Consider the following 25,066-nt stretch of genomic DNA (forward strand, 5'->3'; position numbering starts at 1 on the left):
CATGGAGTGGCACAGAGCGACCACTCCCCACTGAACATCGACGGCTCCTCGGTAGAGATTGTTAAGAGCACCAAATTTCTTGGTGTTCACCTGGTCCCTCAACACCAGCTCCATAGCAAAGAAAGCCCAGCAGCGTCTCTACTTTCTATGAAGGTTGAGGAAAGTCCATCTCCCACCCTCCCCCCATCCTCATCACATTCTACAGGGGTTGTATTGAGAGCATCCTGAGCAGCTGCATGACTGCCTGGTTCGGAAATTGCACCACCTCGGATTGCAAGACCCTGCAGTGGATAGTGAGGTCAGCTGTTAAGATCATTGGGGTCTCTCTTCTCGCCATTACAGACATTTACACTACATGCTGCATCTGCAAAGCAAACAGCATTATGAAGGACCCCAAACACCCCTCATACAAACTCTTCTCCCTCCTGCCATCTGAGAAAAGGCACCAGAGCATTCGGGCTCTCACGACCAGATTATGTAACAGTTTCTTCCCCCAAGCCATCAGACTCCTCAATACTAACTTACTGCCCTCCACTGTGCCTATTGTTGTTTATTATTTATTGTAATGCCTGCACTGTTTTTGTGCACTTTATGCAGTCCTGGGTAGGTCTGTAGTCTAGTGTAGTTTTTTTGTGTGTGGCTTTTACGTAGTTCAGTGTAGTTTTTGTATTGTTTCATATAGCACTATGGTCCTGAAAAATGTCTCATTTTTATTGTGTACTGTACCAGCAGTTATGGTCGAAATGACAATAAAAAGTGACTTGACTAATACTGTTTCTGACTTACCAGGGCAAAAGAAATTGCCAACTCTGTCCCATTTTGTACAAGTGACTGTCTGACAGCCTGAATGTATTGACTGTTGCAGCTACTTTTGCTACATAGAACTTATCCCTACCAACAAGAATATAGAGTTACATTTTATCCACACTAACCCTGACCCTCAGATAATTTTAAGAGATGTTTGTTTCCAGTGCATTATGATAGATTATTGAGCTGAAACATTACTTTCCTCTTCCTAATGGTTCCTTAATATTGCTTATAATTAGAGTAAATCAATGGGGTGAAGTTTATGAAGAGCAACCAGATTTACTTAAGCTAATTGTTACCTCTGTTCTAATAATTGCAGATCCGGGTACCTAGGGAAATGATAGGTTTCAAATGTTTTAAAATGGTAAATCATAGACATTCAGTACTAACCTACCATCTGTCCTTCCAACTCACATTAGAATAGTGTTGCTGAACCGACTGGAAACGTGTTCTTGTATACCTTCTTGATTTCTGGCTCAGCTAGTATGTCCAAAGTACAACTACAGTGTACCAAGAAAGCATGTGGACAGAACTGATTTATTGTGCAGTAATGAAATGACCTATTAAAAGCATTTCAAATGAATTCATGATAATTCATGATCTGATTTTTTTCCAATACAAAGGTCCTTGCCACCAACTGCATTGAGGTGGAGTGAATTCTCTCAATGTTGTAGGTTATGGGCAAGTTGAACTCTCCAGTATAGCTGATAACTAATTGTATCACCTGAGAGGGGGCTGATAAAGCTGGAATAAATGGAATTCACTAAGGTGTCTGAAGAGGAGAGGCTGGATAAGAATTTTCAAATGATTGAGCCTCATCTCCAAATGTAGCCTCTCACATCTGAGAATAAAATTCTCAAGAAAATGATCATTTAAACACTGTAAGAGGATTTGTGTTGATGATCTTAATTACATTTTCTAACTAATGATTCACTCTACAATTTATATCAAGTAAAATAATTAATATATAACTCAAGCTGATGATTCCTTCAGAACTTTCTTTTTAAACAAATGAAGAGAATCTAAATAATGTTTCAATAAAACACTTACTGCTCATAGTAAGTCAGTATTTATTAATCAGGCTCTTATGCATCATATTGCTCAATTTCAAAAATGTTAAATTTTCCCACATATTAGCAGATTTTCCAAACCAAAGTACAATATTAATTTAGTACAAAAACAAGCAATTCAGCAAACTTTTTTTTACATTTACATTCTTCAAAAATACAAATCCATTGTTATTCTTCACTCTTTGGGTTTTGGAGACATTCTCTTCCTTTGGAAGCAACTGTAACTTTTTTTGTTTTCACATCAGAATTCAGGAATGAAGACACTCCCAACTACACATTTAAATAGATTCATTAATACAGTACATGCTGCATTTTTTTTTGATCTCCAATTCTTCTGCCCCAAACCCTTGGCTTCACCATGTAAGGCCTGTGGAATATTACAAAAAGTCAGCACTAGAGAAGCTTTCTCTATTCCCACTCTACACGCTACATTGTGGTGTGCTTTGCTTTGTTTTTGACGTTGCATATACAGTCAAGAGGCAACAATCCAATCATGAACCAATTGTGCTGTATCAACAAATGACAGGATAAATAAGTTACATCTATATCGTGTGCGGCATAAATATTGCAAAGGTCTGTAGCAAAGAGCTCACTTTATTATCGCCATATTGTGAATTATAACTTAAAAAAAGAATCAGTTTCCAGGAAATATCCATCTTCAGGATGAGCATAATGTCTAGAGCAGTATTTATTTCCTATGCCTGGTTAATGTTTTAGAAGAAAATGCACAGGATCAGAACATCTCTTCCAATAAGAATGAGGACATCACATTACTGAGCCCGCAAAGCAATATTTCAACTCATATAGCTTTAGCTTGCACTCCAGGGCAGTTTTTCCGTTTTTCCCAACATTTTTACAAAAAAAATATAAAATACGTTTCAGGTAGCATTGAGGAAGGGATGCCAGAAAGTGTGTTGTCCCTAATCTGGAGAATAAGAGCTACAAGGAAGGCTAAAAATCACCAGAAAAACAAAGTTGTTTAAAAATAAATGGTTATCGATGATAGTAGCCACTTTTTGAGAAGACAGGCAGTTTGTCATCCTCAATATGTCAGTAATCTATCTTATAAAGGCCCTGATATCACTGCTGTACAAACAGCCAATTTCCTACTTACCTACTAGAGATACCAACAAACTTGACTGAATGTGTAGCATTCTTAGATTTTTAAAGGTAAAAACCAAGTTAGCAAGGGGAAACCCAGGTGCACATTCACCTCTGAAGACCCACTCCTGTTGCACATTGTACCTGGGGCTTGGAAGAGTGACTCTCCAAATCAAATATTTTCAGTAATAAGGCCCATTTGCCTCAGTCCACTTTAAAATCTTTACACTGAAGTTTCAGCTCATTTCACTGTTAGTTTACCAATGTAGGCAAGAGAATCCCGATTGGTTTAACCAGCTGTTATGTGCAATAAAAATAAAACAGAATCTAGCTCACTCTATGCAACTTATACTAATATACATTTAAAAAATAAAATTAAGGAAACAGTTTCTGCAACAGGCATCCAGTTAAATGATAATTTAATACAACAAAGTGGTTTGACTCCTAGGTTGCAAAGAGCTTCCTCAAAAGCAACAGTGCCACTAAGAAAGCAGGCAAACCATCTGTAGTAAATGAGCAAGGGGTATGGAACGAAACAGTACTTTGAAAATATAATTATGTTACAGTGCTCTCCCTAGTACTTAAACCACTTATGCTGACATTAATGGGTATTTTTCAACAAATGAACTACAATATAAAATTACATACTCTATTCTTCATATGATCACAATATTTCAAAAGTAACATGTACAAATTAAAGCAAAACATTTACACAGTTTGCAAAACTAAAGTCCTCTTAGCAAAGTGTGCAAAAGCACAACACAATTGCAAATTAACCAACCTAAAGTGCTTCAACTTGAAGGAATTAAAAAAATAAATGTTGCAAGAAACGCATATAGTTTTCCTAGTGTGTACAGATTAAACTAAATAGTAGATATTTGGATGAAACGTAAATTCATTTGCTATCAGCAATTACACAGTGCCACAGAATAATGTTCAAATGAAATTCTAAACAAGTCTCCTAATAATGTTTCTAAGAACTTTCAAATTAAAGTGAGTAAAAGATGTTCCAAAAGAAGGAAGGGTAGAGAAAGAGAAGATTTTGACTGACGGTCAGCAGAGATGTATGCAAAGATTTTCCAGCATCTAATTCATACTACAGGTTACTTACACAATGCAACAAAATGGTTGTCATTTTAATGAGGTTTTGGCACAGGGAGTTGTTCTATAACTTTTAAATGTGATTTTTAGACAGCTTTTACAATTTTTTTTTGTCTTCTGTATCTCTGACAAAGCTTCATGCTGCCAGTTGCATTTGGGTGAGGACAACCCCAATCAGAGATTAAGGGAGCTAGGATTTTACTCTCTGGAGAGAAGGAGGATGAGAGGAGACATGATAGAGGTACACAAGATATTAAGAGGAATAGATAGAGTGGACAGCCACCGCCTCTTCCCCAGGGCACCACTGCTCAATACAAGAGGACATGGCTTTAAGGTAAGGGGTGGGAAGTTCAAGGGGGATATTAGAGGAAGGTTTTTTACTCGAGAGTGGTTGGTGCATGGAATGCACTGCCTGAGTCAGTGGTGGAGGCAGATACACTAGTGAAGTTTAAGAGACTACTAGACAGGTATATGGAGGAATTTAAGGTGGAGGGTTATATGGGAGGCAGGGTTTAAGGGTCAGCACAACATTGTGGGACAAAGGGCCTGTACTGTGCTGTATTGTTCTATGTTCTAATATTGTCAGTGCACAGATGAACTATTTCTGTACCTCATTTGATAAATCAAGAGGCATAAAAAAGGTGGCTGAACCTATAATAAATCAGCAAGTTAGGCCAGTGAACCTGTATTAACTATAATTGGCAATATTCCAACTCTAGGTTTTTAAAAAGCAAAGGAATCAGTGACTCAGACTTTGATACTATACAGTGTTCCTAACTATATTAGGGGAACCAGGGAAGTCTCAATATATAGCAACAAGAGATTAAAACTCACAACATCAGTGCACATTGCATCAAGAATGAGGTCTTCCACTAAGGTGCATTAAGTATATCAAGCCATAAGTCTAAATGTTATGTAGCTGATGTATAACACTGACAGACAATCTTTGGGGTTGTCTGAAAATTAAATTTGCAACAACATCACTTACTTTGTAGTGAATTGTTGTCACTTTACCTGTATTATAGGTAGGTAGCTGCAATGGTAGAAAGCAGGAAATTTATTACAGCTGGAGCTCTCTCTTGCAACTTCTCATTAAATATGATGCTGTTTTAATCTGACAATGAATTGCTCTCTCTGCCAGGATAGGTTGTCATGTATGCTCAGGCCAGTGGTTTGTTCTCAACTGACTTCTTCTTGGGTTTTGAAATGAAATCTAGTAGCTGATTTTCCCTCAAAATATTCAGGGCCAACAGGTTCACTGAGAATATATGAAGCTTTATTATTCCTAATGCAAATGATTGAGATTGCCACTTTAATGTTTCACACTTCTTACAAACTCAAATTCATAAGAAACCACTGCTCTTCAACAAGAAAATAAGTTTAAGCAAGGTGGGTGAACTCAGAATCTCAATTCACTATGCTCACCTCTCTTCCCCCTTGCCACTGAAAGACCACAGTACTTTAAAATCTATGTATCCTATCACAACTTGGAGTTGGAGGGATGCACAGATAGATTAAATTTCAATAGGTTTATTATTTATATAAATACATGATTAAGAGATGCATTTGTTTATAATTAGACACTGCTTCTAATAAAAATTTCTAGCTGGAAATCAATTTTAATCAAAAATAATGAACAGACTACCCTTTACCATCATCCAGGTATATGCTACAGATAAATAAAATAATTTAGTCCTTTTGATGTTTAAAGAATGAAAAACTGTAAACATTGGATGCAAGAAATCGTGTTAAACGGCGATGATAATGGTCTTATTGTGGATTGGAAGATAACACATACTCACTATTGTAGATTTTTAAAGTATAATATTCAATTGTTTTAGAAATTCTTACATATTAAGCTTTGAAAGCTTTATTGATATACAAACATTTGAATTCAAATTATACTACAGTTTAAACTATAAATTTAGTGAGCTCAGCATGGTTTTCCTTTCTACTCATTTTGTATCAAGTTGTATTGAATAGACCGATAAAGGTGCAAACCCAAAGTTATATCAGCCTATGCATTCCTGATTAACAGTTTTGATTTATTAGTTAAAGTGGTAAAATTAGAAAGATTTGAAATTACTACATTTTTTAACAAATCATTTTAACAATTTACTTTTTATTACGATAATCTATTGCATATTCTAATGATCTGTATTCAAAATTCAAAGTACACAGTAGATTATTTTATATACCTTCCTGTATCATTTCAACTTCAGATTATTAGAACCTTCTAAATCTCAATAATTTCCAAAAACAGAATTAACGGCAGGCTTACACATCTGTCAAGGTATTTGACAGATACCTACAGATAGTCAACAGCTATGTCAATATTAGGCACTGCCTAACGTTTTTTAGGATAGAACTACCACCTGCAACTTGGAAACTTTACTCAAAAAATTCATGTGAATTCTATCAGATGTACTTTTAAACATGACTCTCAGGGTAAAAGATTGAATAAATAAAGAAACAAGCCTATTTAAAACATGGGAAATAGCTTAGAAATAATATGAAGTCTACAAAAATAGAGTGAAGGATAATGGGATAAATTTCTGCAATGAATTTCTGGAATTAAATAATCAAAGTCTAAATAAATTTAAAATAGTACAATAAACATCATATTTTTGCGATACGTTTTGCAGATCACCAGAACTGCAAGAATGATAGAAAGTCAGTCCAGTTGGTCTTACAAGAGGGAATAGAACTTGAATGAAAATATTTGCAGGGTATTGAACAAAGAGCAGGAGAGCATTTGCTGACTAGACCAAACTGGCAAGACATAGTATGTATTCAATGGGACCAATGGTGCCTTCCAAATTTCTAATGAACTATGATTACTAATGAAGTGCTATAACACTGGCAGAACACTGGTCTGTACTGAAAATCAGAGATGTCAATCTTAATTATATTGCTTTGTTAAAGACCTCATGAAAGTTACACATTTCATCTCAGTAGGGAAGACCAAAGCTGGTTCTACTCAGACTTGAGCAATACCCAGATGCATTTATAGCCACTGTAGAGCAAAATATTACCATGCAAATGATAACTGAGCCGTGACACAGAACTTACATTATCTAAAAATGTTGCATTACGTTTACCTTGTATATTAGAATACAGGTAAAATGTGTCTACTAGCCAGTTGCTAATCAGATAATATTAATGGAAGTTCAACCACAAACTAAGTCTTTTACATTAACGAGCACACAGTTCAAATGAACAACTCCAATATACTGTGAGAAAGGAACCATAAAAGACCACCAACTTCTGCAATTTTTATTTTGCTGAAGTGAGAATGATTTTATGGGGGGGGGGGGTGGCAGGGGAGGGAAGTCTGTGAGAAATGGAAGGGAAAAAATAAAAGTATGGTTTTTAGAAATTACACATTCAGTACTCTTTAACCACCACTTGAAAGAACAAAAGGCACCAGACACATGGAATGCCACCATCTGAAATGTTCCTAAGACTCCTAGCCTCCAATCATTTCGGCAATGAATAAACACTTCTGAGGACTGTTATATCCTGATTGCTGCTGGTTCTATTAAGAATAATATTCAAATTAAATTGCAGTGGGAAAGAAATTCAAGAAAGCTATTTTATTCCAGATGCCTAGATCAAATCTGAATTTTGATAAATTGCAGCAAATGTACTGCAAATTTTGTCTACAATTAATAGGAAAGCAGATTTATTAGTATGGCTTTACATTTCCCAATGCAAATTACACTAAATTAATACTCAATCAAAATATATTTAGATTTGTATTATAAAATGACACCAGAATAAACTCTGAATACAAACAATCATTTAATTGCATTTTAATTGCACCTTCCAGCTCAGTAACACCAAAAAGAAAACTGCTGCTATTGCACAAACTTACCAAGGAATAATTTTAGGCAATTAGTTTAAATCTCTCCTCCAAATTAGATAACTTTTTAATTCTGAATTTCACTTTCCTCCTAGTATTTCTTGATTCAACTTAAGACAGCTCAATATTTGTATAACACAATAAACACGTTGAGTTGTCCAAAGCACACCATAACTCTTTTTAAATCAGGCCATTGAAAAGACTTAAGTTTAGTAATAGCACCTGTACCTTGAAGCTAAACAAACCATAAAGCTGCTAGACAATGCCTGATCCAACCAATAGTGCTGTACAAAAGCTATAAATCACAAACCAACCAAAATCTGTTAATAAAGAGAAAGCACTGATGCTGGCCTCTAATGCCAATATTTCCCTGTTATAGAACTGGTCCTCTGTTTAAAATTTACCCCATAGTGACATGTGCAACAATAAGGTAGTTTTGGACTTTAGGTAATTAATTAAACATTTTTTCAGCCTGCACATAATTTAAACTTTAAACTTTTCTCAGTTATTTATTAATAACAATTAAAATATTTTTCAGCTCAACACCCGTTATTAGGTTTCATATGTGGTAAAAGAAGGACTTCTGTTCATCTATTAAGGGGAAGTCCAGAACCAGGCTGGAAGTTTACTATTAGATATTCTTTCTGAATAATGACTTTTCCCCAAAAAGAATTTAATTGATTTAGTAAATGAATTCTGAGGTAAAATAATCCTAACAATTAAGACAAAATCCAAATCAGCTTATCTTACAAAATTTGTAAGCTACATTCATATACTTTAGGTTATTACAGTTTTAAAAATTGTGACATTTTATTAAGACTATTACTTTGAACAAAAACAAGGGAATATACTGATTTTTGGGTTTGATGGATGTCCGAGCTCAAGAGCACACTTGCTTTCAAATGTTGACTACGCAGTCTTCAACATCTATACTTTCTTGATTTCCACTTTACTGCATTACTTCCCACCCCATCACAAAATTTACTTTTCCCTTCTCAAATCACAATCAATGTTCAAAACTTTTGCATCAAGTGCCAGCACCAATTCACAGGTTGAGTATAACACACGCAGGTTCAGACTAAGACACCTTCTGTCCTACAGTGGTCTATCAGTCATTAGAAAAGTACCCCAAATGCATTACAAGCTTTGTACATCTAACATCAGACATCGTGGCCCTGGATTAACTGTACCATTTGCATAACATTAAGCTGAGTTTTCCAACTCAGACACAAACTGGTCTGATGCTGCCCAAGCACCACAGAACTTCTAACAATTTACAGGAAAGATTTTCAGTATAATCCCTGTGAACAAAATTTGAAAAGTAAAAGTGTACTAACTGACTGTACCAGGGTTCAGTTTACACATTTTTGTGAAAACTTGAACTAAGATTTAAAAGAAAAAAAAAGTTGTTTTACACAGACTTACTTTACCATAGAGCAATTTCATTAGTTAATTGCTGTAACACATACACTTAAGGAAACTTGATTAAAAAAGTTGTTTTATGGTGTTATTTTAAATTTTGAGGTCATATAGCAGCATGATCATTTATTTCATCCTTTATCCTCTTCACTTTTGTTCCTCCAGAAGTTTTGAATCTCAGAATGCAACACAGCAAATGCAAAGTAGAAGCAGAGTCATCCCAAACTGATTGCAATAAGAATATCCGGTGTTGATAAGTAAACACATTTTGAAATTCTGCTGAAAGCACTGCAAAGCTTGTGTCTGTGACCTACCAGATAAGGACTCTTTCACATAGTACTGAAATATTTCTCATATTCCAATGTTTTCAGCTCCCACTTTCCATTGGTAGCCTCACAGTACTTCACATGACAGTACACATGGAATCTGCATGACTAGCAACTTTATGCAGTTGACCAGTATCATTTGGAAGCAGTTATTTAATGTGCATGCATTGTCCATGTACATTACATTTACACAGTGCCACAGCAGTAAGTGTGTAGACTATCAAACACCAAGTTCTCAATTGATAACAGTTGGGAATAAATTACAATACATTTTGAAATGTATTGGGCATCCTATGGATGTACAGTACCCAGGTATGTGTTCTAATTTTGGAAAACAATGAGTTTCATTTTTCCTCAATGATTTTTCTTGAACAAATCTTATTAAATTAAATAAAAATACAAGAGCGTTGAGCATGTAGAGAGAAAATATTTACTTCCCTGGAAATGTCACTGTGGTATATATATTTTAGAGCTACAGTAAGCGCGCTAAAATCCTCTGTTTTGATTTAAGCTCAAAACATTTTTTTTTATTCTACCAGCATGACATTGCCATTGTTATGACAGAGATCTGCCTGTGCAGGGCAAACAGTGCTCAATTGTAACAAGTTCCGTTCGATTATTTCTTTGTCCTTCCGAAGTAAAATGGAAATAATCTGAATACCGAGCAGCTTTTGCAACGGCTTTGGATAGGATCCAGATCCAGCTACTTAGCAATGCAGCATAATCCATTGAGATTCTCACCCACTGTAATCCTGGAAAACACAACACAAGAACTGAAGCAAACTGTATTTTTTGATTATACTTTTCCAGAAGATTGATAATTCACTGCAGGCTTGATCATGCACTTGACCATGGTTAGATCAAAGACGATGCAGATTTGCTCACTTCATACTCTGCAACGCTGCCTTTGGTCACCAGGGGCTCCAAGTGAGCTGTGTAAAGGCAATAAAATGCCTTTTGTGACAGAAATCAAACACTGCCATAAAATTTACTCAATTTACTAGTTTGGCACCAGGATTTTCTGTTGGTGAAGGAAAAGCAGCTCTCAAACAATGAACCAGCGGCATAATCCAAACCCATCAGTTTTTAAGCCTGTGTTCTGTCAATCTATGTTGCAGAAAATTTGGGTGAACATCAAAAACTTCTTACAAGTCAATCAATAGGGGCTTCATTTGCACCAGCACACTGATGTTTGTCATTTATTCTCAGTGGATTTGTTCTTAGTACGTATCTCCCTTTTTCCCCCAATTGAGACTCTAGATACAATCCAAGTCCAGATAAATTTTCCCAAAACTGTTGAAGATATAAACTCTAGAGTGAACCTGGAATAGAAGTTACCCTTTTTAGCTTGCACAAAAAAAACTGGAAGTATTTTTGCACAAAATTGCTCAGAGCAAGTGATGTTCTGCATAAAAATGGCCCTACTCTTTACCGTTCTGCATAAATAAAAACAAGTATTTTTTAATTTAGAAAATCGACCTCTTTTGAGCATAATTATTTGGAGAAATTGCTGCTCAAGTCCCCTTTTACCTTCTGCAGCAGTGCCTGAATGTCACTTGTCTCGATGTCAGACAAAGTTGAAGGGGTTCTCGGACTCTCAAGAGAAAGAAAGGAAGTAACATCCATATTGCTCATATCTGGTTGGAGTTCAGTCTGCAAGGGTGACTGTGCTGCTTGACTGCCTCCCTTTGAGCTGGAAGGAAAAGTCTGAGTCTGCAGGTGGGCCTGCTCCTGATCAGATGTAATCTGGGAAGTATCAGCTTCCCGTGATAGATTTTCCTTGTTGTTGGTGTGTTTCTCTTTACTTGCATCACGGCAGGCACATTGACACTGACATGACTCTTCTTGCTTGATGATTATGACAGGAACACTCAATCCTATCTGCTGCACTGGGTTTCCTGCAGGAATGAGAAATAGAACACCAGGCACATTTAAAAATCAGTGGGAGACTGCTGACATCATACTTAGAGTAAGGTAACATGAGCTTTATTTTTTGCATGTACATTGAAATATAAAGTGAAATGTGTCATTTGCGTCAACTCCAACACAGTCTGAAGATGTGCTGAGGCAGCCTACAAGTACCGACATGCTTCCATTGCCAACATAGCATGTCCATAACCTACTAACCCTAACCGACACGTCGATGGAATGTCAGTGGTAACAGGAGCACCCACAGGATATCCATGTGGTCATGGAGAGAAAGTACAAACTCCCTACAGATGGTGGGAATTGAACTCTAACTGCTGGAGCTGTAAAGAGTTATGCTAACCACTAAGCTACCATGCTGCTGGTCTCTGGTTTGCACTGCTGGAGCTTGAAGTCTCAAAAAATAATTTGCAGTTACCCAACTCTAGATAATATTGACATCAGAATATAAACTGTGCTGAATCTGCAGCTATAGAAATAAAGAAATTAGTGCATTGATTCCAAGGAGACACACAAGGGACTGCAGATGCTGGAATCTGGAGCAACAAGTGAACAGCTAAAGGAGTTTAGTGGATCAAGCAGCAATGAGGATAGGAAATTGTTGACACATCAGGTTGAGACCCTGCATCAGGACTGCCCTAATGCAAGGATTTGACCCAAAACGCTGACAACTCTTTTCCTCCCACAGACACTGCCTGATCCCCTGAGCAGATTGTTGCTGAACATCGATTCCAACCACCCAATGCGACAACCTGGTCAGTTTAGATAGAAAGATGCAAAGTTAGTGAAAGGCAATTCCACAAGCTTCACCTTTCTGGAGGTATCTACATGTGGGAAACGCATGGCAACCAAACTAATCTACTCAGCTCACCAATTACTGTGTGGACTAAGCAACTACCAGACACAGGGCCTGAAATGTTAACCGATACCCTCACAATAGATGTTACCTGACCCGAGCAACAGACAAAATACTGAAGGAACTCAGCAGGCTAGGCAGCATCTATGGAGGGGAATAAACAATCAATGTTTCAGGCTGCAACCCTTCATCAGGACTGGAAAGGAAGAGGAACAGGCCAAAATAAGATGGGGGGTGAAGGGGGGAAGGAGTACAAGCTCACAGGTGATAGGAGAGACCAGGTGAGGTGGAAGGCAGATGGGTGGAGAGGGATATAAAGTAAGAAGCTAGAGGGTGTAAGATGTAGTAAGATGTAGTAAGATGTGATATCAATCCCTAGCTTCTTACTTCACCCACCTTCTCTTTCAGCAGGTGTCACTTATCATCCACTACTTTGTACTCCTTACCCCTCCCCTCATCTTATTCTGGCTTCTGTCCCCTTCTTTTCTAGTCCTGATGAAGAGTCTTAGTCTAAGTCCTAGGTTTTTTTACACCTCCATAGATGCTGCCTGATTTGATGAGTTTTTCCGCATATGGTGCGTGACGCTCAAGATTTCCAAAATCTCATGTGTCTGAGTGTTCCCTGGATTTTCGTTTTAATTACAATGTGTTAATTTCAAACTATAACACATTTGTTATGCAAGTGTAGTGTCATAACCCGAGGCTACTATCTGATCAAAGAGACCTCAATATATCCTCAGGCAACAAGTTAGGTGGCTGGCATCACGACATCACAAGAATAAATAGTTAGCCAAGTTTGGAAAGGATCCTATGGCTCAAAGAGAAATCCTACATAAAATGTTACAGCTGAAGTATTCTACCATTTATCTAAGTGGAAAAACTGAAGCTTGCATCCACTTTAGCATGAATTAATCCATTCCAATGTTTACTCAATACCTAACACATTTAAAAACAGTGCAAAAATAAGAACTGTTACCTGTATTGCCAGTAACTGGTATTGCTGTGGTAAAAAACACCTTTTCTACTTTAGGACCCTGTTGCTGAAGAAAAACAAAATACTGTTACAAAAAATGAACAATGCACTTTAATGTTAATCATTTTACAAAGTAATTATTTACTTAATAGCAATTAATGATGGAATTGTTCAGTCATCAAAACATTTATTCTCCACTCTGGCTGTGAAATAGGACTTTCCTCAGGGCAGGCTCTGTCAGTAATGGGTCTTTGTGTGTCTTTTTTATAGGGCAGTGCACCTGTACAATCCACGCCTCCAATCTCAATTTATTGACTGGAACACTTGACTCCAAACAGCTTTTGTAGAAGGCATTACCCCAGAGGATCACAAAGTTTTTTGAACTTAGACTGTGATTGTTTAAATGGTGTACTCAGTGCTGACGAGAAGTAGTACAATTGTTTGTGTGTCATTAGTTAAGGCAGATTGTGTTTGTCTATTATTGTGACTTAGGCGAAGTTCAAACCACATTTTATGAGTAATTAATGCAGAAAACCAGATAATTGCTAAGGGTTGACAAACTTTTTCTTGCAACTGTACACACACCCACACACTGGAAATAATCTCATCAATTGCACCTTTATTAATTAATAAAGGTAGGCAAGTGAGCATTATAGATAAATGGGGAAAAAAGGGAAGTCCTACTTGCACAAACACAGGACATTCCAATGCATGTTGCATTATAAGCATGCCTGTTTTGATAACATTTTTGCCTCTGAGTCACAAGGTTGTAAACTGAAGCCCCAGTCTAGAGACCCAACCACAAGTTCAAGGTCAAGTCTCCAGTGTTGCCACTGCACTCCTGAAACCCTATATGCTCTCTTCAGGTAAATACAGTGGTCCCCAACCACCAGGCCGCGAGGATATGATTTGTCGATATGAAATGATATGAGTCAGCTGCACCTTTCCTCATTCCCTGTCTGCCCACTGCTGAACTTGAACGCACATGAGGTCATTACGATACCCCAGTGCCAGGGATCACTGGTTGGCCTCGGTTAACCGGCCGCCAAGAATTGCTGTTTGTACTGGCCTGGAGCGCTAACAGATGGGCATTGCCTCTAAACCTGTTTAGCACATTGAATATTTGTGGGGAACCCGGTGCTAAAATATACACAGATGACCTAATTTGGGCTCAGGGTTTTGTAAGTAGCAGAGCAGCCACCTCACTGCGGCGGCCTACAGAAAGTCATCCCTCGAGCCAAACTTTAGTCAGCCGCTAGATCTTACCTACCTAAAAGGGGGGCGGGCATGTGCCCTGTCACACTCCTCGCTCGGTCAGTCGCTCTGGACTGCGACCACCGCGGTCCCGGCAAGGGAACCTCCGGCCCTTACATGTCCTCTCACTTGTGTGTTGCAATAATTTTATATGTTCATACAAGGAAAATATGTGCTGTGTGTTTAATATCCAAATGCTACTTAAAAAGTTATGGATGCTTTTGGCTTATAAGTGAGTTATAATTGACTTATCACTATGTTCATGTGAGGAAAATCTGCACTGTGTGTTTAATATTGAATTCGTTAGATAAACCCTTTTAGAACTGAAATTCAGTTTATTAGCCACTTATAAGTGACTTATAGTTGACTTATCACCTATATTCCTGTCGTGATTATCACCCGCCCCCCCCCCCCACCCCCATTGGCCGGTCCGCAAGAATATCGTCAATATTAAACCGGTCCGTGGTGCGAAAAAGGTTGGTGACACCTGGGTAAATACAAAGACTCCATTGCATATTTCTTTACAAGAAAAAGCAGGGGAACTTCCCCTTGTACATGACCAATATTTTTCTTTCAATTAACATCCCAAAAGCAGATCATTTGGCCCTCGTTAGATTTCAGTTTGTGCAATCTGGATGCAAGAAATTAGCACATTTTGTTTCCTGCAATGTGTAGCAACTCTGCATCCTATGCATTTCAAGGTTTATAAATTGCTTTGGGAGATTCTAAGGTCCCGAAAAACACTCCGTAAACACAAGTCTTGTCCCTCTTTATTAACAGGAATAATGTTTTTGAAATCTGGTAAAATACAAAAGAAACACGTGGGCCACATTCATACACCAATATTCCACTAATAAATGGCAGAACAATTTGTCTTAGTGACAAGGGTAATTTACAGCAGCCAATTAACCTACAACTTGCGTTTGGAACTTGGAGCAAACTGAAGCACCGAGAGGAGACAGACGTCTTTAGTCACGAAGAGAATGTGAACACTTGACACAGCACCTGTTTTCACAACTGAACTCACCTTCCTGGATTTGAGGAAGCAGAAATAACTGAGAATCACTTATAACATTTTAGTCTCATAAAATAAGTTAAAAAATAGTAACACAGCACTCAGGATTCCCTCAGAAACAGAATAAAATGTTTTCTGGATGGTAGCCTTACCACCACCATCCCCACAAACTAATGCAGTTATAACCACTTTAATGATGTTGACTCAGAGTTAAGCACTAGAAGGGCAGAGAGAATAATTTTCTCTGAATTAATACAAAAGGACCTTTTACACCTAGTTTTAGAAACAGATTTCATCTAACACAAAACTCTGCAAGCAAACATTGGGAAAACACGGGGCAAGATTATTGTGCAAAAAATAGAGCATTGCAAGCTGCTGCTTTATGAAAATTATGTATTTAAAATATTGGTTGGTTCCAGAATTAATGAGGGTACTAATAAATGATTTTTAGTGAACAGAAAAGACCAGATGGGCCGAAGGGCCAGTTTCTGTAAGCTACAACTCTTCTATGAGATTGACAGGGATCTCCAAGAGTTTAATAGAATGCTCAGGCATGGTATTAAAGGTTATACATTTAGGAAAAAATTGGATAAGAACAAGAATGGGGGAGGTATGGAAGGTATAGTTCAGGCGTGGGCCAATGGTTCTGGGCAGAATAACAGTTCAGCATGGACAATGGGCCGAAGGGCCTGCTTTGGTGCTGTAGTGCTCTATGACTCTAAGGTGCAAGTGGGCTAACAACATGCTGCTGTATTTTATGTGATTTTTCCTTATTAACTGATAATCTACTCTCATTTTAAATTACAGAATTTAGGGACTGGTTTCAAATCCTAATCTCCACAGATTTAACCAAAGAAAAGCACACTTGAAATGAGATCAGAGTTTGAATCTGCCCTCACCCTCCCCCATCACCAGCGTCTATACCAGACCTTTTGTGAAAGGTTTTAATTACATCTAGGGAACTGTAGATAAAACTACAGAGAGGCAGTCATAATGAATACCCAAAAATTGTTTGGAATCAGCTTTGAAGGTGCCACAGGATCTTGCCTCTGCAATGAGATGGGCTGAGGGTATAAAATATTGTATTAGAACCAACATAGCTATGATCTATTGCTTCTGAGAATTTGAATTTCCTAATGCAAGTAATTTCCCCATGGCTTTTCCATCTATGTAGGAGATTAAATAACAACATCCATATATGCAAATTGTGCAGACTTGATGAGCAACCTTGCAATTCCAAACTTGGTTGTAATGAGTGCAGTTCATTTCTAACAATGAACCCTTTACTAGAGGACCCAATTCACTGGAAACCCTCTCATTTATGTTATCTCCTATACAATTTGCTACGATCAAATACAACTCTGAAAATAAGATTTTATAAACTAAAACAGGTAACTGGCAAAATGCATGTATTCAACAGAGACACCTAGCATTAATATAACATTTTCCTATCTAGAAATCATTTGGAAGCTTTAAAAACTGTGATGACTTTTTGTCACAATTGAATCACTGGGCGATTGTACAAAGGACAAAAATTACAAGAAAAATCTAAGACAATAATTAACCTCACAGTTTTAAGCTTTTCCAGACAAACAGAACAATAATATGGCATTTATGTCTGGCTATTAATATACGTCAAAAATTATTTTTGGTTAGTGGCAGTTATTTGAAGTTAAAAATATACTTGTTCTTAGCAATGTGCTGGATAGCAACTAATGAATGACATAGTTAACTCTGATTGTTTGGTAAGAGAACATAGAACGTTACAGCACAGTAAAGGCCATTCAGCCCAAGATATTGGGACAAGCTTTCAATCTACTGTAAGGTCAATCTAGCTCTTTCCTGTGACATAGCCCTCTGTCTTTCTATCATCCATGTGCCTATGTAAGAGTTTCTTAAATGTCCCTAATGTATCTGTCTCTACCAGCACCTTTTGCAGGGCATTCCATGCATCCACCATTGTGCGTAAAAAAAACCTTACCTCTGACATCTCCCTTATTCTTTCCTCTAATCACCTTAAAATTACGCCCCCTTATATTAACCAATGACAGATGAAACTTAATCTCAACAAGTATGAGGTTATGTACTTTATGCACCTAACGAAAATAAAGAAAACACTATGAATGGTTCAACCCAAGGAGGGGCTTTGATGTATGGTCAACGATCCCTGAAGATGGCAGCAGCACAGGTTGACAGGGAGGTGAAGGCAGCTTACAGACTGCTTGCTCTTACTAGCCAGAAGTCATGGTACAACTTTATAAAAGGTTGGTTAGGCCACAGTGGAGCATTATGTTTATTTCTGGTTGTTACATTTTACGAAGATTGCATGGGTGGGGATACAAAGATTTGTTTTCCTCTGAGTAGAGGAAGCTAAGGAGGGGGGCTGGGGGACAGAAACAGGAAGGGACCCAATATATATCATTATGAAAGGTTTTTCTTTAGCGATAGGATAGTGTAGCGGGGATAGTAGAGGTGACTGGAAGAGTTGCTATACAGGGGGTCTCAGGAAAAACATCCACCCACAGGATGGTTGGAATCTGAAATGAACTGCCTGAAAAGATGGTTGAGGCAAGTATCCTTGACACATTTGAGCAGCATCTGTACACAGCCCAAGTGAAGTTAAATGAGATAATCTGTACTTGATAGCCCAAACACGGGCTGAAGGGTTTGCTGCTCTGCTGTATGACTATGACTAATATTCGCCAGAGAATTGGGGGCAAATCCATGCCGAGCTTTAAAGAAAGTACCAATGAAACCAAACAAGAGGACATTTGGCTCACTCATGCCTGATGGTGTACAACCTCTAATCCCATCAAGCAGAAGGACAAACCTTATCCAAAAGCAATATTTAACAAATGCAGGATCAGTCTATATTGGAAGAGCAAATCAAATGATTCTCCACCAACTTCTATGTCATGTTTTTTTCTGTTTATCAGGCTGATTACAGTAGATTTTAGCAAAACATCTGAGTTATTTGTCCAACAGATCAGTAACGTTTTTCAAAACACTCACCGTTTTCTCAGAATTTTGTTGAACTGTATTGGCTCCATTTATGATCCATTGCAAGTTCTGGTCGGCCATTACAATGCTGGGCTGAAGAATAGTGGCGTTTTGTGATGGATTAATTGTTATAGAAGAACTATTAGTAGCTAAAGGCACAGTCTGTACCATAGGTGGCATTGGTTCTGTGTTACTGGATGATGCAAGGCCATTACTAGACATAGCTGAAAGTCCTTGCGTCGGCTGTTGTGGTGTTGGGCAAGGCTGAACAAACTCTTGCTGAGTAGTTGAAAACTGTGTCACTGGCGGGACAGGCACTTGAGGTGTCTGTAAAATGCCAACAGGATTCCCAAATGCTGTTTGATGAGAGTTGGTAGCCAAAGCATCCAATGATGTGGAGGTGGTGTCTGCTGCTTGCTGGAATTGTCTCTCAATATTTGGCTGTGACATGGTTTGAAGTGGGATGGGAAATGACAACAACGATCCCGAATCTTCTAGAGCCGTATTAACAATGGGTGCGGGCTGAGGGTCACTTCCAAACGTTCCAGCTATTCCACATACTCCATCTTTAGTTTTAGGAGAGAAAAGGACAATTTTTCCCCCAAAATTATTTAAAGCAAAATCACAATTTATCAATTTACAAGGAACTTTCAAACAAGTTTCAAACTTGATACTATTTCTTAACCCTTTAAACCAAATTTCTTTCTAGTCAACCTGCTACAAGATAGGTCGACCTAGAGATTAAAAAATAATGAATACAGTTTAACATTAATAGCTACAGTGTATTTTTGAGGTTTCCAATGGAAAACACATTTAATTGACTAGTCATATGATAGTAATTCACCTTTTAGCAGCTAACATTGTAGTTAAATTTTCTCATTCTTATATGAGAACTACAAAATTCAGTTCTCTATATTCTTACAACCGCAGCCTCTCCTACATGACTGTTTTCCATTATTGATGGCTGTGTGGCATGTTGTGTAATAGTTTGGACACACACATTAGTTTCAGCCAATTTTCTGATGTCACCCTCATAGCAGACAGCAAAATAATACATTGCAAAGATCACTCTGATCAGCAAGGCTGAAACATACGGTTTGACTGAAGCCACAGTAACATGGTACCTTGCATGTGGGATCTGCTCATGGCTAGTACAATTAATAGTTACTCCAGCTATCACTGCTTGGAAAACAGTAGGTTCATTCCAGCAAAATTCTAGCCAAAAAGGGTAGACTGGGTGGCCTAATCACAGTATACAAAATATAAAATAATACTAAGCTGCAAATAATGCAGCTTAAATACTTAATATTTGTAAAGGAGAGTTTGATACATTTTCAATTCTTTTATTACCATTTAAATAAAAAATTATTAAAATAATATTCAAATGCAATTACTTTGTGTTTCACAGAATTTTGTATACATTCAACAGGATAATTATTATTTTTGCAAATCAGTTGATTAGCATGATGGGAATTCTAGCATAACAATTATTAGAATAATTGTTTCAAACATTTGGCTATAGGGAGCCCTAAATCAGGGTTCATTCTTCTCTGATAGATTTCTCCATTTAACAGGAGTGTCTATGTACTGTTTTTTCTTAAACATGTGCGTAAGTCATTAACACAAGCAATTAAACATAAAACCACAGTGAAATGCATCATTGTGATAAAATGACCCCCCATAAACACACAATAGGACATTAAAGCTTAAAATTCACAGACCAGTCAGAAATGCAAAATGTGACTTTTACTGGAACAGCTTATTTCCTAAATAATTTGGGTCACGGGAGATGGCGTCAGTGACCAACGCAACAAAAGGCAACAGCCTGCAGATAATTCAAAAAACTACTTTTCCTTCTCCATTTTTAAAATAAACTTTGACTACTAATGTATACAATTGGAGCCTGTAATTTATATTTTGATAATGAGTTTTTGGGTTGACGGAGTGATCTGTGGCTCCAAGGGAATTCGGCTTGGTTGAGAATGGAGCGTATTGGCAGAGTGCAAACCCATGATCGGCTCCAATTCCCCACCAACTCACTCATTAAAGCGTCGAGCAAGGTTGAAATCATCGAGAACGAGAGCGGAAAGCAAGCGGGTGCTTGGCACCATCTTCTGCATTTGCCTGGGCTCCTTCTCCCTTGCCACTGCTGGAGGAAGGTGCAGGAGTCTCAGGTATTGGGCAAGGTTTTATCAGTGGGATTTGTGGATTGTACTCATTTTTCGAGGACTCTGCAGTTCATATGCAGGGTGTATACCGCAGGGTATACACTTCATCCTGATGAAGGGTCTCGGCCCGAAACGTTGGCTACTCTTTTCTCACGGATGCTGCCTGACCTGCTGAGTTCTTCCAGCGTTGTGTACATATTTCTATCTTCTTATAGCCTTCTCCTGCTTTGTGGGCATTATTTATTTTAATTTTCAGAGTGCTAGGCAGCTGCTTAGAGGAGCCTACGGCTGCTGATTGTTGGGACAAGGTTTGAGGAGTCAGGGTATTTATAGCTTTGAAATTTGCATCATATAACTATATAACAATTACAGCATGGAAACAGGCCATCTCGGCCCTTCTAGTCTGTGCTGAACGCTTACTCTCACACTGGCCTTTCCTAATGATGATTGTGAACAAGCCATAGCCCTAACAAGCCAAATAAGGTCTGAGACCTGTTATCTGAGAGCTCAAATCTCTTGGGGTGCCCAAACTTTTGCATGGTGCTCCTTTCCTTTATTTCAAAAACACACTAATCTTGCTTAGAATGTTGAAATGAATGTTTCATTTTCAACTTTATGACTTTTGGAGCTCAGTTCATCTTCTACTCACTTAACCATTCACAGTAACAGAAATTTTAAATGGGGTGCCCAAACTTTTGCATGCCACTGTACAAGTCTGTTTAGTAAAATATCTAAATAAGCAAGCTTATGTAAACTTAACCCATCCAAAATTATTAATCCATATATTTTAACATTAAAAGTTTACATTTATAAGCAGGTAAATTTAAATCCTTAAAATTATTCTTATCCTTTAACTTGGCAGGGGAATGGGAACCAGAGTTAGTCCAGAGGATGAGTAGATGGTTTAGAAACAGAAGCAATATGTAGTGAGACTCCTAGCAAACAGAGGCTGATGACAAGGCAAAATTGCAGTCAACGAGATGAGTCACAATGTTAAAGGTGGACAGAGTTGAAAAGGGTGAATACAGGACTGAAGGTGTTATATTTGAATTCACACGGTATACAGAAGAGGGCGATGAACTTGTAGCAAAGCTACAGATTGCATGTATGATGCTGTAGGCATCATAGAATCGTGGCTGAAAGAATTATAGTTGGGAACTTAAAATCCATGGATACACATTGTATCAAAAGGATAGGCAGGAAGCCAGAGGTTGTGGCATGGTTCTGTTGGTAAAAAATTAAATCAAATCATTAGAAAGAGATGACATAGGGTTGCAAGGTGTTGAATTGTTGTGAGTAGAGCTAAGGGTAAAAAGAACCTGATGGGAGATGTGTACAGACCAGCAAACAGTAGTAAGGATATGGTCTATAAATTACAACAGGAAGTAGAAAATGTAATGCCAAAAGAACAATGGCACAATAGTCATGGGGGATTTCAATAAACAGATAGATTGGAAAACTAAGGTCAGCACTGGATCCCAAGAGGGGGATTTTTCTAGAATTCCTGTGAGATGACTTTTTAGAGCAGCTTGTGGTTGAGTCCACTGGGGGATCAGCTATTCTGGATTGGGTGTTGTGCAATGAAGTGGACTTGATTAGAGAGCTTACCCTTCAAAAGAAGTGATAAAAATATGAACAAATTCACCTTGAAATTTGAGAAGGAGAAGTTAAATCAGATGTATCAGTATTAGAGTGGAGCAAAGGGATTACAGAGACATGAGAGAGCAGTTGGCCAGAATTGATTAGAAAAGAACACAGGCAGGGATGACGGCACAGCAGCAATGGCTGGAATTTCTGGAAGCAATTTGGAAGGCACAGGATATATACATCCCAAAGAGGAAGAAAGGCAAAATGACACAACCATGGCTAACAAGAGAAATCAAAGGCAACATTAAAGTCAAAGGGAAGGCACATAATAGAGTAAAAATTAGTGGCAAATTAGAGGATTGGGAAGCTTTTAAAAAACAAACAACAGAAGGCAACTAAAAAAAAGTCATTAAGGTAAAGATAGAATACTAAAGTAAGATAGCCAATAATATTAAAGAGGATGTCAAAACTTTCTTCAGATACAGAAGTGTAAAAGGGAGGCAAAAGTGGGTATCGGACAGCTGGAAGATGATGCTAGAGAGGTAGTAATGGGAGACAAGAAAATGGCAGATGAACTGAATAAGTACTTTGCATCAGTCTTCACTGTGGAGGACACTAGCGGTATGGTGGAAGTTCCAGAGTGTTAGGGTTCAGAAGTGTGTGAAGTTGCCATTGCTAGGCAAAAAGTTCTTGGGAAACTGAAAGGTCTGAAGTCACTTAACCAGATGGACTACACCCAGGGTTCTGAACAAGATGGTTGAAGAGATTGTGGAGGTATTAGACACAATCTTTCAAGAATCACTAAATTTTGGAATGGTTTTAGAAGACTGGAAAATTGCAAATGTCACTCCACTCTTCAAGAAGGGAGAGAGGCAGGAGAAAAGAAATTATAAGCCAGTCAGTCTGATCTCAGTGGTTCGGAAGATGTTGGAATCGATTGTGAAGGATGGGATGTGGTTTTGGGGTACTTGGAGGCATGTGATAAAAAAGGTCATAGTCGGCATGGTTTCCTCAAGGGAAAATCTTAACTGACAAATCTGTTGAAATTCTTTGAAGAAATAACAATCAGGATAGACAAGGGAAAATCAGTGGATGTTGCTTACATGGATTTTCAGAAGACCTTTGACAAGATGCCCAGCGTGAGGCTGCTTAACAAGGTAAAAGCTCATGGTATTACAAGAAAATACTACCATGGATAAAGCAGTAGCTGATTGGCAGGAGGCAAAGAGTGGGAATAAAGGGAGCCTTTTCTGCTTGGTTGCTGGTGACTAGTGGTGATGCACAGGGGTGTTGTTGGGATCACTTCTTTTAACATTATATGTCAATGACCTGGATGACGGAATTGACGGCTTTGTTGCCAAGTTTATGGATAATACAGATAGATGGAGGGGCAGATAGTTTTGAGGAAGTAGAAAGGCTACAAAAGGACTCAGACATTAGGAAAACTGGCAAAGAAGTGGCAAATGGAATATTGTTGACAAGTGCACGGCCATGCACTTAAGTAGAATAATTAAAAGGGTAGAATATTTTGTATATGGAGAGAAAATTAAAAAATCTGAGGCGCAAAGGGACTTGAGAGTCCTTGTGTAGGACTCCCCAAAGATTAATTTTCAGGCTGAGTCGGTGGTGAAGAAGGCAAATGTGGACTGGAATCTAAGAGCAAATATGTAATGTTGAGGCTTTATAAAGCATTGGTGAAGCATCACTTGGGAGTATTGTGAGCAAATTTGGGTCCTCTATTTTAGAAAGGATGTGCTGACAGGAGAGAGTTCAAAGGAAGTTCACAAAAATGATTCCAGGGTTGAATGGCTTGTCGTATGAAGAGCGTTTGATGACTGCGCCTGTATTCACTAGAATTCAGAAGAATGAAGGGGGACTTCATTGAAACCTACTGAATGTTGAAAGGCCTCGATACAGTGGATGTGGAGATAATGTTTCCTCTGGTGGCAGAATTTAAGACCACAGGGCACATCCTCAGAATAGAGGCGCGTCTCTTTAGAACAGAGATGAGGAGGAAATTCTTTAGCCAGAGAGTGGTGAATCTGTGGAATTTGTTGCTACTGGCGGCCATGTACGCTAAATGTTTATGTATACTTAAGGCAGACATTGATAAATCCTTGATTAATCAGGGAATGAAGGGATAAGAGGAGAAGGCAGGAAATAGGGGCTGAGAGGAAAAATGGATCAGTCATGATGAAATGGCAGTAGACTCAATGGGCCTAATGGATTAATCCCACTCCTTTATCTTATGGTCTTATTCCTGAAAATCATGTCTAAAAATTGCCCTAGCATGAATGTTAAAACAGTTCTTATAATTAGTAAGCTACCAAAGAATTGTTTTTGAAGTAGTAAATCATTAAATACAAAATCCACAGATGTTGAAAACATTGACTAGAATAGACAAGATGTAATTAAATTTAAATAAACTATGACAAAGCAGACACAGATTAACTTGTTCTTACCAGTCTGCTGGGAGCCATTGGGGCTGTTGCAGCTATCAGTATTATGAAACATGGATTCAAAGATGCTTTCTGCTGAAATAGTGCTCAGGTCACGTCCTTGGGTCTAAACAGAAACAAAACTAGGTATTAACATGCA

The 25,066-nt window shown here is 38.0% G+C and overlaps 1 protein-coding gene across 4 annotated transcripts in view; it reads right to left on the reverse strand.

The window, feature by feature from the left end:
• Positions 1-1,837: 1,837 nt before the first annotated feature.
• The window catches only part of mtf1 (metal-regulatory transcription factor 1), a 96,140-nt gene continuing 72,911 nt past the window's right edge, over positions 1,838-25,066 (reverse strand). For 2 of the 4 annotated variants that reach the window (XM_073034475.1, XM_073034476.1), the window contains exons 8-11: positions 24,931-25,033; positions 18,726-19,279; positions 13,448-13,511; positions 1,838-11,587 (exon numbers count right to left, since the gene is read on the reverse strand). In XM_073034475.1, coding sequence (XP_072890576.1) covers positions 11,184-11,587; positions 13,448-13,511; positions 18,726-19,279; positions 24,931-25,033 — 1,125 coding nt within the window. In that variant the 3' untranslated portion in view covers positions 1,838-11,183. The remainder of the gene's footprint in view (positions 11,588-13,447; positions 13,512-18,725; positions 19,280-24,930; positions 25,034-25,066) is intronic. The other 2 variants (XM_073034478.1, XM_073034477.1) reach the window with 2 other exon arrangements.

The sequence above is a fragment of the Hemitrygon akajei genome, chromosome 32, assembly GCF_048418815.1.
Source record: "Hemitrygon akajei chromosome 32, sHemAka1.3, whole genome shotgun sequence".
Classification (NCBI taxonomy): Eukaryota; Metazoa; Chordata; class Chondrichthyes; order Myliobatiformes; family Dasyatidae; genus Hemitrygon; species Hemitrygon akajei.